This window comes from Phalacrocorax aristotelis, unplaced genomic scaffold (assembly GCF_949628215.1).
Source record: "Phalacrocorax aristotelis unplaced genomic scaffold, bGulAri2.1 scaffold_81, whole genome shotgun sequence".
Classification (NCBI taxonomy): Eukaryota; Metazoa; Chordata; class Aves; order Suliformes; family Phalacrocoracidae; genus Phalacrocorax; species Phalacrocorax aristotelis.
Window position 1 is genome coordinate 136,538 of NW_027441212.1, and position 12,598 is coordinate 149,135.

The 12,598-nt window shown below is 54.3% G+C and overlaps 1 protein-coding gene and 1 long non-coding RNA gene across 3 annotated transcripts in view; both read right to left on the reverse strand.

Moving 5' to 3' along the window:
• Positions 1 to 12,598, reverse strand: part of LOC142051110 (uncharacterized) — a 166,825-nt gene that overhangs the window by 13,758 nt on the left and 140,469 nt on the right. The gene's annotated exons all lie outside the window — the stretch shown is intronic.
• LOC142051109 (forkhead box protein J1-like) lies at positions 7,487 to 10,701 on the reverse strand. Its single transcript, XM_075080297.1, has 2 exons — positions 10,185 to 10,701; positions 7,487 to 8,287 (listed from the first exon to the last, which is right to left on the reverse strand). The coding sequence occupies exons 1-2, from the start codon at positions 10,683 to 10,685 to the stop codon at positions 7,487 to 7,489; spliced, it is 1,302 nt and encodes a 433-aa protein (XP_074936398.1). The 5' UTR covers positions 10,686 to 10,701.

Genomic DNA, 12,598 nt, shown 5'->3' on the forward strand with positions numbered 1-12,598 from the left:
ATTTCTCATCCCGATGAGGGTTTCCCATCCCCGCCATGAATTCCCATCCCAACGATGATTTCTCATCCCAGTGATGGCTTCCCATGCCAACAATGATTTCTCAGCCCTGGGATGGTTTCCTATCCCAATGGTTTCCCATGCCCACAATTTCCCTCCCAAGCATGATTTTTGTGGAGAGGTGAATTTCCTTCCCAAGGGGAAGGGATGCAGCCGGTACAGGCGGCCCTGCGGTGCTGCCATGGGTGAGCTGCCCCATCCCCACCACTGGGGCGGGATGGGGCCCTTTTGGGGGTTGTTTTTGTGCTGCCCCTCTCTGCCCCAGGGTGGGGACAATGCTGCTCCCAACCGTGGGGATACCTGGCGCTGGTGGTACCGGTACCTTGTGGCCATGCTGGGGAGCTCTCGGGCAAATCTGGCAACTGGCCTGTGCCAACCGAGGAGAGAGGCTGGGACGCAAAGTATAGCGGTACAGAGGCACCCTCACATTCGTGCCCTCGAGCTGTCCCGTTCAAACTGAGGCACCCCAGATGCAGTCTTACACGTGTTTTTAGACCGTTCAAGCGTTCATCTCCAACGCTAGTTGACCGGTTGATACTTAACACACACGCGTGCGCTGGTGTTTTGCAGAGCAACTCTGTGGTTCTGTGGTATTGTCATCCGTCTGCTTGCTTTTTCTGAGAGCCGAGTTGCAGATCCTGCTTCCTGTACCTGGAGAGATTCCCTATTCGATGTGTTTGCTTTTCTTGCTTTTAGACTAAAGGCAGATACGCACTGTAGTGTAAACTTCTAATTTGTTCCCATCCCAGAAGAGTCTGATTGTCAGTGTTTGACTATTTCTTGCATTTGGGGAGAGGGGGCAGGAGATGGCAGGTATTCTTCTGCCCCAAATCTGGGGTTTTTGCATACTAGCCATAGAGGAAAGAGCAAGGGTGCCAGCTGGCGAGCCATGCAAAAAAGCAGTTTCCTTCATAAGTGATTGCGACTAGTTTCCTAAAGACAATGTCCGTTTCAGGCAAGAGCAAAAGAACAATATCGCAAACAGTATTGTGTTTGTGCAGGTATTATGAAGGAAGCGTTAATCCTTTCCAAACTTGAAACGCAGTAATCAGTTTCGCATGTTAGCAAATGTTAGTAGTTCTCTTTCTAAGATCTCTTTTCTGCCCTAAGCTGGTCTCTGTGCTCCAGGTTGTCATTCTGTATTCTGTGTTCCTCAGATTTACGGAGGACAGAGAATCAGGTGCAGTGACTGAAATTACCGCTATTGAAATGCAATCCTGGCTACAGGATTGTTGCTGTCATTCATGTATTCATACAGCCCAGTAGTATGTCAGCTCCGCCGGCCTTATTTGAACGGTCGTGTTTTCCAGCCTTCTTAAAGATTTGCCTCTCCACCACAATGAGTAGCCATTGTTAGCTTGTGGTTTTGCCATGTCTTTCTGGTGTTGGCTCTGAATAAATGAAGTACACTGGTGAGTTACAGCGTCTCTTGCACAAACACTACAGCAGCCTCCTGGTGCCCATGAAGCATCTGCAAGCAAAAAACCCTGAATTTATGTGACTCTGCGTGCAAGCTTTGGGTGTATTGCTGCAGTAGTTGTTGCAGTGCTTTCAGGCCCTCCCCAGTAATTCTGGACACCACAGTGTTGCGCTTCTAAACGTGGCCTTGTTCTGGGGGTTAATTGAAATGGGTGTGCCTAGCGCTGTCTTGTCGATGCACGCTCCGTTTCTGGTTGGGCGGCACCCTCTCCTGGTATTGTAATGCTGCCCTAAATGAGAGGAGAGGTGCTGCTGTCGTCAAGGATCAGGTAAATAGCTGTATGCGGTTCAAGGCAAGAGTGGCACTGCTGTTCTGACACGGAAAATGAACCAGGCAGATGAGCTTTCTGTTCCTTCAGCTGGAAACATTGCAGAAACCACTGTTAGAGTGGCTCCTGTTTGGGAGCGAGGAATGGAGGCTGTAGTGGTGGAGAGGCCTTCCAAAATGCGTTACTGGCCTTGGAGTGTGTTCCTCAAGGTAAGTGGATGAAGCAACCCTTGTGTGGTGATGTAAAGTACGTCCTTGTCCTTCCTCCCCTTCGGGAGGTGCGTGGCTGTAAGTGCGAGCCCGGTGGTGTTCTAGCAGTGGCAGGCAGCATGAGCCTTTCTCTTTGCCCCTAAATTCCACAGCAGCCTCCGAATTGCCCTCTGCTCATGGGGCACTTTGGATGGTGTATGAGTTGTTTGTCAACAATATCCGTGGTTGTATGTCTGATTCATCATGAGTAGAGCGCAGCTACAGATCAATGAGTGTGTGAAATCTCAGCAAGTTTTCAAATGTAATAACTACTCCCTAAAATACTGCAGCATTTTCCAGATTATCTTAAAGCAAATTCTGGCAATTGAGACCTTTCTGGGTTTTTTCACAGGGCTCCTAAATTGCGCCTAATCCTAGGAACTGCTTTCAGGTGACGTTTCCACTCCTATTTTCAGTCGATACAGCACACGTAACAGATTTAGTATTTTGGCGCTGTGATGGCTAAGTATGGCAGATATCTGAGCACAGGGCTTGGGCTTCCACAAAGAAACACTGTTCTAAAGGTGCTGCTGCTGACATTTCTGTGACTTCTTTGTCAGGTCACTGATGTTTGTCACTCAAGTAAACTTGCACCTCAGAGTGTCTGGGCTATGGCTGTTCTTTCTTAGAACTTGAAGTACTGCGTCTGGTAGCTGTCTGTAATCCTGGGGATATAGAGCCTGGCTAAAGGTACCTTCGAATTTTGATGGTTGGTTATTTAAGAACCCAAAACGGTAGCACAGACTTTGTATTTTTGATACTTCCGCAGCAGAGACAAAATACCTGAAGTCCCTGAAGGGGGGGATCACTGTCTGTGTATCCTCTTTCCTGGGCTTTTAGGACAGGAGCAGGGGTGAGGTTTTGGAGATAAGCACCTCTTCTCTGCCCTGGGTTCAGCACTGAGATTACAGACATTTTCTGTCCCTGTTTTACAAGTCATCAGGTCTGTTCTCTGGGTGATGTGAGGGAGGAGAGGGGCCCTGTATATGGGAGAGAAAAGGCCGTTGCCCTAACAAAGGCAATAGGTAAAAAGGGACCTGAGAGGGCTCTAAAAGGATATGCTCTGAGAACAGCTATCCTCAGCCTTGGGATATGGAACATAGACTGTGCAGCAGCAAATAGAAAACTCAGACCTGATAAAACACTAGCACGTACCTCCCGCAGCAGCCCAGTGATGTTGTCCCTCTCTGTGTCACAGCACCCTGTCGTCTCCTCTGTAACAGTGACAAAAGTCAGACGAGTTCGTATTTTTGTGGGTTTACCTGGCCAATACTGTCCCACCCTCATATTTTTTCCTGTGTTGTCCAAATAACCTTACTGCGTTGAGGAAAATAATGAGAAGTGTGGTTAGGGACTGGAAACGGATGGGATGGGGTAAGGGAGGAAAAGAAATACCCATTTTAAGTGTGTTGTGTTTATTTTTATAATCCTGATGTGAATGCAGTCCTCGTCCCAGGTAATGTGCGTCTCTGTGCGTGTGCTGGCCCTGGTGCTCGCTCTCCACTCCGGTGTGTGGGGAGGCTTTGCTGGGCCTCTTCTTGCTAAAGTAGAGGGTGTGCCTGGGGTACCTGGAGCGGGAGGGCTGCCTGGGGAAGGCTGTGACACCCACAGATCACGCCTCTGGTCTTTTAAAATCAATCTGTGCCATTGCTGCTGTGCCCTGGAACCGTTCCTGAAAGCTGCTGTGCGAGTTGCAGTTGGTGAATGCGGTCAGTCTGCGAATTTCAGTGGGTTTTCCCCTGTCAGCAGAGAGCCACGTGGAAAGGGGATGTCTCAGCCCACACTTGGTTTTCCTCGGGACTTTGGCAAGTAGTTATTTGTGTAAGAATTTGCCCCCAGAGTTGGGAGACGCGTGGAGGACAATATCCTCCTGCTAAGCAGAACTAGCTGTGCTGCAGGTGGCAGAAGGGCAGTGTTTCAAATCACTCCTAAGCACGATGGCAGTCATTTGTGTTCAGCTCCTGAACAGTGGCTCCTGCCCAGCAGCAGGATTACAACAGGTAAGAATTATTTTTGTGTGGTTCAGTAGCTCACTACTGGGAAGATGCCAGATGGGGATCTGTAGCTGAGCCGTGGGGAACTCAGGTGGAGGATGCTTCAGATTTGGTCCTCAGCTGTCACCCGACACTGAGAAGTTACCTGGGATTTGATTGCTGTGAAGTCAGCATGGTCAGCAAATGTACTTCAGTGAAATTAAAAAGGGAGAAGAAAGTAGTCTTTGAGCAGAGACTCACAGTTTCTTCGGCAGTTCCGCCAGCTTTCAGGGATGGCTCTTGAGATGGAGGTCTGACCCCCTCTCTGCACTGGCATAGTGGCCCCCTTCATAGCAATAGTTGTCTGGTCGTGTTTGATTCCCCTGGTTTTAGCCTTTGTTCAATTACGGACAAAGCACTTTTTTTCTGTGCTATTGCTTCCGTAAGTCAAGTCAAGCTCTGCAAATTTGGGTTTCAGGGTTCCAACAATGAATTGATTTCCTTATCCCTTGAGGACGAATATCCCCGTGCACACCCCAATGCACACTTTAACCTGTTGCGAGCGATAAATAACAGACGAAATCTGATGTGCTATAACTTGTTTACCCACAAAGCAAAGTGCAAGAGAGGCTCCAGCTAAAGGGAAGGTGAGGTATTAGGGACAGGGTAACAAGGCAGAGACCCCCCTCTCCCCCCGCTGCTGTGTTTGATTCTGGAGGACACGCTCCACATCCATGTGTTGTTTCAGAGGGTCTTCATCTCTCTGTTGTTGTTTTATTTGTTGGTGTACCCTGCACTGTCTCCTGTTGTTGAAAATCCGACTGCTGGTGCTGCTTCTAAAGCAGAGTTGTGTCCCCTTCAATGAAACTTGCCAAGTCAGGTTGAACTGATGAAGCAATTGCTGGGTTGTTTTTTTTTTCCCAGTAGTTTGCTGTTGGAAATGTCAGCAGTCTGTCTCAGAGGGCAAGTGTATTCCGATTCCCAAATCATCCTGCTGCAAATGCATGCACATCAAATACCGCTTCTTTGTGATGCCCATAGGCCCAGTGCTCTTTCGCTGGCTTGAGAGCAGCAGGTAGCTCAGAAGCTCTGCAGCGCCAGGGAGGGATGGGGCCAGGCGGTGCTGGTAGGGGCACCCAGCCTGGCTGCCCACAAGCAAAGGCTGTTGGGGTTGAGCCGGCAACTGAGCCCCACACAGCCGCTTGCTCAGCCCCCCCACTGGCAGGATGGGGAGAGCATCAGAAGGGCAAAAGTGAGAAAGCTCGTGGGTTGAGATAAGAACAGTTTAATAATTAAAATAAAACCATAATAACAACAGCAATAATGCAAAGAAAAGGAAAATAAGGAGAGAGAGGCGAAACCCGGGGCGGGGGGAAGGGGGAATGAACAACCCAGACACACGGCACGTGACGCGGCCGCTCAGCACCCGCCGACCCGCCGATGCCGGTCCCTGAGCAGCAGCCGCCCCTCTGTGCGCCCACTGCCCCGGGTAATAGGCTGGTCGTGGCGTCACATGGTACGGAATGAGCACCCCATTGGCCAGTCAGGGTCAGCTGTCTTGGCTGTGGCTCCGCCCCCCCGGCCCCTTGCCCACGGGGCAGAGCGTGGGAAGCTGGAAAGGTCCCTGGCTGCTTCGCCAGCTGCAGCGAAGAGGAGTGACCCTCTCCCAGCCAAAACCAGCGTGGTCGCCACCCCTTATTCCACACCGTTTTCGCCATGCCCAGGTCCCATACGATGCAACGCAACCTCACCAACCACCACCCCTCCCCTCCCCAGCCTTTGGCATCATACACAGACATCACTCCCTTTGTCTATGGCCCTTCCCTGTAAAATGTCCATAAAAACGTCCACTTGTGTTTCTCAGGGCAGCTGCGGTGCCGGGTCCGGCCCTGGCACAAGCAGAGGGACAGTCCCACGCGCTCCCATCATGTCACCCCCAGGAGCTCCCCGCAGGGGCAGGGAAGGATGCTCCGGGGGTTGGGAGCAGCTCCCAGGACTTCGGACACCAGGCACGGCCACCCTGGTGCCACACGGGCGGTGTGTAAGCGTTGCCGCGCAGGTGGGGGTTTGTGCCTCGGTTTCCCCGTGGAGAATTGCTGTGTCGCTGCAGAGGGGGGTGATGGCACCCCCGTACCGGGGCTGGGTGTACAGCCAGGGCTGGGCTGCTGAGGTGTCCCCTACCCACAGGAGAGAGGGTCAGACAGAGCCCGGCGGTGCTGGAGGGAAACAAGGAGGCAGAAGGGGTTTTTTCTTCTCCATTTTTGTTTTTAATTTGTAAATAACTTTCCATGAAAAACGTTAAATTGCACACGTGTATCTGCAGTTCTTCAGTATCATATAGAGGCCCCAAAACAGGAAAATATCACAAAAACAACAAATAAAAAGAAGCATCAGCAATACAGATACCAACACCTACAGTGACCCCCCCCCAAAACCCGCAAGAGGCATGACCCTTGCTCCCCAGCCCCGGGACACTGTCCCCAGCCTATGTCAGCTAGTGAAAGGCAGAGAGGGTTTATGGTGGTCTAGACCCCTTGGCAACGGCAGCGAGGGGTTTGGGTAGAAAAAATACCAAAGCCAGTTGTGGGAGCGACCCCGTCCCCGCTGCTCCTCTCCTGTCGCGGACAATTCCGGGACCCTTGATGAAACCTGTTGCTGCTGCTGCAGGAATCCTCCCTTGCCTGGTCTTGGTTTACAGAACGATGAACACAAGCCTTTAAACAATGAAAATATAAACCAACTCCCAAACTGCATTTCCCCTAACCCCACTCTTAGGAAATTCTAGTGCTAAAAATACAGGTTCCTTTGAATATATAATCGATAATAGATTCTATAAAAACATCTAAAGAAGCAGACTTGCTGAATTTATAAACCTTTTGTTCTTCCCTAGGTAGAACCTCCCTAGGAGGGAGGTTGAACTCAGAGGATCTAGAAGGGACCTCTACGTACTTGCTAGCTAATTATCACACTATACCTATGACCTACCCTAGGCAGAAAATAGGAAAAAGAGAGAGAGAAACAGAGGGACGAAGGGGTAAGAAAATTGCACTTAGTCTGTCGAGCCCTAAGCCACCAGGATCTCATGTCTTGGATGGGATTTAGCGGGTGCTCTTGTTAGCCCTGAAGGAACGTAGGCCGTGTCCTTTGCCACGGGGAAAAAGAAAAAGACAATTCACATGTATTCCTTTAAAAGCAAAAAAATAAGCAGTGTTGTATTTCTTCTCCTGAGGAAACTCATGGACTAGAGACTTCTGACGTGGCCTTTAAAGCTCTATCAAGCTGTTCCTGTGGTGTTGTTTTTTTCTCCCCGCGGTGTTTCTGTGAATAATCTTACAATGAAGCTGGTAAAAGTCCCTGTGAATGTCTCTGTCTCTAGAAACTCTTGTCCCTTGTAAGTCCCAGCAGCTCTGGGGGAGCATCCTACTAAAGCCTGTGCGGGCTTTGGAGAGTGACTGGCCCCTTATAAGAGGGACGCCAGACTGCTCCAGTCGCTCACATCTGCTGGCAAAGAGCCGTCGCTGAGTTCAAACACCTCCTCCACGTTGCCGGAGTTGGAGAGGTAATCGTTTGCCCCTTGGTGCCAGGGGTGCTGCAGGAAGGCCGTGGCCATGAAGGTTTCATCAAAGTCCAGGTTGTCGTGGTTGGATTCGGTGAGGACGTGCTCCTGCCCCTGGGGAGAGGCGATGTGGTGCCCGTGTAGCATCAAGTCCAGGTCGCGTGTTAGGGGGCTGATGGGAGGCGTGAGCTCCAGGTCCCCAAAAGTGGAGAAGTCTCCATTCAGGGTGGTGTTGAGGATGGCTTCCCAGTCAAGGCTGCCTTTCAGTGATGCCAGCTCAGTCTGCTCTTCCTGGGTCAGCAAGGCAGGGTTGGAAAGCCGAGGCGCCTTGGCCGTTTGCTCGGGCAAGGGCTGCTTGTGCTTGTGCCCTGCTTTGCCATCCGCTGGGTTCCAGTTCTGGTCACCGGTGACTTCTTCAAACTCTTTCAGCAGCTGCTGTAGCTCCACGCTGACGTTGAGGCTGTTACTGGAGGCGCAAGCTGAAGTGGCCGGGCTGGCGACGCTCTGTGCTTCTTGCTGGGCTCTGTCGGTGACGGCCGGGTGGATCTGCACCGGGGGCATCCTCCGCTTTTTGAAGGCACCACTCTTGAGCCGGTCGGCGTATTGGGGGTCAAGCTTCCAAAACCCACCTTTCCCTCGCTCGCCCTTCTCCCGGGGCACCTTGATGAAGCCCTTGTTCAAGGAGAGGTTGTGTCGGATGGAGTTCTAGACCCAAAACAGGAAAAAAACCAAGGCTGAACCTCCATTATCTTTGAAAGGTCGTGGAGGACAGGAGAGGTGCCCGAGGACTGGAGGAAAGCAAATGTCACTCTAATCCTCAAAAAGGGGAAGAAGGAGGACCCGGGAAACCATAGGCCAGGCAGCCTCAGTCGAGTGGTTCTGAAGCCCTGAATGTGCCTGGAGTGATGTGACTAATTCGAAAGGAAACTCAGCTATTGGGTAAATGCCCCAGCGTTGGACTCCACAAAGCTAAGACTGGATTAAGAGATTGGATATGGTAGAGGTGGGTGGTTTTTTTTGTAATGTTGCCTAGATACCTTTATGCTTATTTATCCATAACCCGTAGTGCTGAAGAGGAAAACCAAGGCTTGAACACTTAGAGCTGTTGAAAAACATGCGCACACCCACACCGCACCCCCCCCCACCCCCAAAACCCCTCCTCCGGGCTGAAGCCCGGGTGTGTTGGCTCCTTTCCAAAGCACTCAGCTCCCACAGGGATATCTCCATCATCTCCCCCCAGAGTAGGTGGCATGACCTTTCCAGGCTGTCTTCATGTATGGGAATGAGGAGAGGGGATGAGAACACAGCCAAGAAGAGACCAAACCGAAGAGAGAAGAGACCTAAAAAAGTAGAGAAGAGACCAAAAAGAGAGAGGGAGGCAAGAGAAGCAATAAGAAAAAAAGAAAAAAAAAAGGAGAAAAAACAAAAATGAAAAAAAAATTAAAAAAGAATAAAGAATAAATAAAAAAGAAGAAAAAATAAATAGAAGAGAAAAAAGAAAAAAGAAAAAAGAAAAAGGAGAAATAAAAAGTAGAAAAAAAAAGAAAAGAGAAAAAAGAATAAAGAATAAGAATAAGACAAAAGAATAAAGAAAAAAGGAAAAAAGAAGAACAGAAAGCACTGGGCTGCCAGAGGCGCTGGCGACCGCCCTGCGCAGGGAGAAGGTGGGCAGCACCCGGGCAGGGGGTTTGCAGCGCCGTCGCCCTGCCCTGCCCGGGCGAGCACCGCTGCCGGGATCGCTGGCGTGCTGCGGGCGCGGGCTGCGAATAACCCGAGCAGAGGGACGAGCCTCCCGGGTCCCTCCTGCCCTGCCACAGCCGAGAAAGCCCCCCGTGCCGGAGGTCCCGTCGTGTGCCGGAGGAGGGCAGCGAGCCAAGGTGGCTGGGAAAAGCCCCTGTGCTTCAGGCTGTCCCCAGAGCTGGTGAGCGTGGGGGAGCTGGCCCCTGCCCCCCGAGGGCACGCTTGTGCTGGCTGGGGACAGCAGCCCTATTTGACCTCTCTTGGGTTTCCCTCTGAGGCCTCACCGGCTCGTCACAGTGATGGAGCCTCCTTTGCCTGTCCCAGGGGTCAGGAGACCTGCCCTCTGCCCTGCTTGGAAAGCAGCAGCATTTCTGCTCTGGACCTCTGCAGCGAGGGATTTGCGCAACAATCTGCCTGGGGGTCGGCTCCGTCCCTCTCCTACACCTGCTCCTCAGCCCCCAGAGGCACTCGGCCTGGCGATTTCATGTGTGCTCACCCCCGAGGGACTGGGGACCCCACGAGAGCGCCAGGAAGGTGGAGCTGGGCACAGAGACGCCTTCGCCCCAGCGCCAAGAGGAGCCGGAGGGACCAGCAGGCCAGTGGGTACCTCCCCGCTCCCAACACGGCCCCGGGCTCTCCCCTAGAATGGCTCCTTCCCTCCGCCGCCCTCATGGCTGTGGCATTTCTGCACACCCAAGCTCTTTCCCGTTACAGCCCTTCCCCGCCGGCTGCCGGCATCGCTCTCCTGCCAGCGGCATCCAGCGTCCCCGCGGGACCTTGCCTTGCACCGTGGGGGCTGTGGAAAGCCCTCCCCAGCCCCGTGGGGAGAGGGGAGAAGGCAAGAAGTCTCCAAATCTCGTACCTGCCAGTTGGGATCGGCGTGTCGGAAGTAGCAGAAGTTGTCAGTAATCCACTTGTAGATGGCGGAGAGGGTGATTTTGGGCTTCTGGCTGGCTTCCATCGCCATGCAGATGAGGGTGGCGTAGGAGTAGGGTGGCTTGATGTGTGGGTTGGTCTTGTAGTCGATGTCCTGCATGAGCTGAGGGTGCGCGGCCGTGGGGTGGTGCGCCGTGCTCAAGGTGGGGGAGGAGATGGGCTTGCAGGGAGTGTGGGGCATGCCCATGCGTGCCGGGTTGGCGGCCGGGGGCGAGCACGGCGCGGCAGAGCTGGGGATGCTGTGACAGTCCTGGGGGTCCGGGTCACTGGGGCAGCAGGAGGACTTGCCCATGCAGGCGCTGATTGAGAAGTCCTGCAGCCACATGAGGCTGGTCAGGCTGTCGTCCAGGTCGTCTGAGTCCCCCACGCTGCCCTCCGGCCCTCCGTCCTTTCCTGCCTGCAGGCAGCGCAGCCACCCCTCAGCCATGCCTCGGCACTTCGGCAGCTCCTGCTTTCACGGGGTGCACGTGAAGGGAAGGGAGGGGATGGGGCAGATCCTGCAACAGCAACAGGGAGAGGGTTGAAGCTCCCTGAAGCACAGCTGCTCTCCGGCACCCGGGCAGGGCTGGCCCTGGGTGCTCCGGGTGCCGCTGGGCGAGACCCATCCCCAGGGTGCTGCGCACTGGAGCCACAACACCTCCCCGGGGTGCTTGAGCAGCCCCAAACTCAGGGAAATTCCCTCAAACCCCTGTGCCACGGTGTCACCCAGACCCCAGCAGGCCAGTGCTGCCCAACAAGCCTTCAGCCAAAGTAAGAAAGAATAAAAACAGCCAAACCCCCCTCAAACAGCCAAAATCCAGCCCTGCCATCCCGCAAAGCAAGAATGATTCTCCCACCTGCTGCTAGCAGGACAAAATCTCAGGCTACACCACCTCGCCAAAATATCTTAACGTTCCCCTCCTGCTACCAGCTTCCCTTGGTTTCCTGCTCTTTCTGCCTCTCCCTTCACCTAGCGGCCCTAAAACAACCCGGGGAGGGGGCACAGGCCCAGCCCAAGCACACCCTTACTCAGCGAGAGCCGGTGGATCCAGGCGTCCGTTATTCCCGGGCTGGGGCTGTGGTGTCCGGCTTCGCTGCCGGGCTGTGAGCCCAAACTCGCGTGTCTTTGGGCGAGGAGAGGCCCCCGAGGCCGAGGAGCCCAGCACCGGCTGCACTGGGGCAGCTGGGGCCGAGGGTTCCGTCATTCGAATGATGCTGCGACCAACAGTCAGGGGGTGTGGGCGGAGCGGAATCACCCGCTCTGCTCCCTCAAAACAGGCTTTTCCCCCCAGAATAAGGCTCAGCGGGGCGACAGCTTGTTTGGATGCCTGATCCCCAGTGTCACCACCCAGCCCTTGCACATTCCTGTGCCCCCGGTAAGGGAGAGCCCAGAAACCCTCACGGCAGTGGTTGGGGGGAGCGGCGGAGGGAATGCAAATAACAATAACACAGCTCCTGGCCCTGCTGTTGGTCCTCGCATGGCCATGGGGAGGTGGAGGGGACCTGCCAGTTTGGGCTGAGACTCGGCTATTTGAGGGACGGAGCCCCGGGGTGGGGATGGGCAGGGTTGGGGTACGCGGGGAGGTGGCAGGGAGGATGCGGGATCCCACCGTACCCCGCACCCAGTGCCAAATCCATCCCCAGCAATCCCAAACCCCACATCCTGGTGCCCCCGTGGGGCTGGTGCAGGGGCAGCCCCAGCCCTTCCCTCCTGCCTGGGACCCCCCTCCACTTGTGACCGCTGAGGAGCCCACAGTGACCAGGGCAAAGCTGAAGGGGGGAGGGGGGCTGGTAGAGCCCCAGATTCAAGGATGGGGCCTGCCTTTATTTAATTAGAAGGATTACAGACACATGTCTCTCTAAGAACTCCCCAAGCCCCACCACTGCCCGCCCAAGGGCTTTAACAGAGACCAGGGAGGGACCCCCAGCACCCCAACCGAGGGGGCCAAGAGCAGCCATGAAACCCAAGGGAAGCCGTTTGCTTTCCCCTTACACTGTAAGGCCTGCCCTTTGCGGGGTGGGGGGCTTCGGGGTGTCTCCGGGAAGGTTTAACCACCAGGCACTCCTCCTGCCCACTGCCCCACGGGGGAAGGACCCCTGAGACCAAGGGGCAGGGGGGCGGCCAGACCCGCTCTCGGGGGCTGCTGCTGCCACCAGTGGTGCGGACAACAAGGGGTTTTCCTGCCAGGACCCCCGGGGGTTTGGGCCAGACGAGCTGGGAGGGTCAAACCCTCTCCCCAGCACACGGGCAGAGTCCCCTCTGCTCGCGCCCTTCCCCAGCGGCCGCAGGCTGGGAGCTGGCGGGTGCTGGGACCAGCCGTGGAGGAGGGAGGAGGCGACTCCCAGGGGAGCGGGAATCTC

Bases quoted from the DNA above. Each gene is read 5' to 3' on its own strand.
- LOC142051109 (XM_075080297.1), bottom strand. From the start codon at position 10,685: ATGGCTGAGGGGTGGCTGCGCTGCCTGCAGGCAGGAAAGGACGGAGGG. The intron at 8,288-10,184 runs GTACGAGATTTG...TTTTGGGTCTAG, and splicing joins ACGCCGATCCCAACTGGCAG to AACTCCATCCGACACAACCT.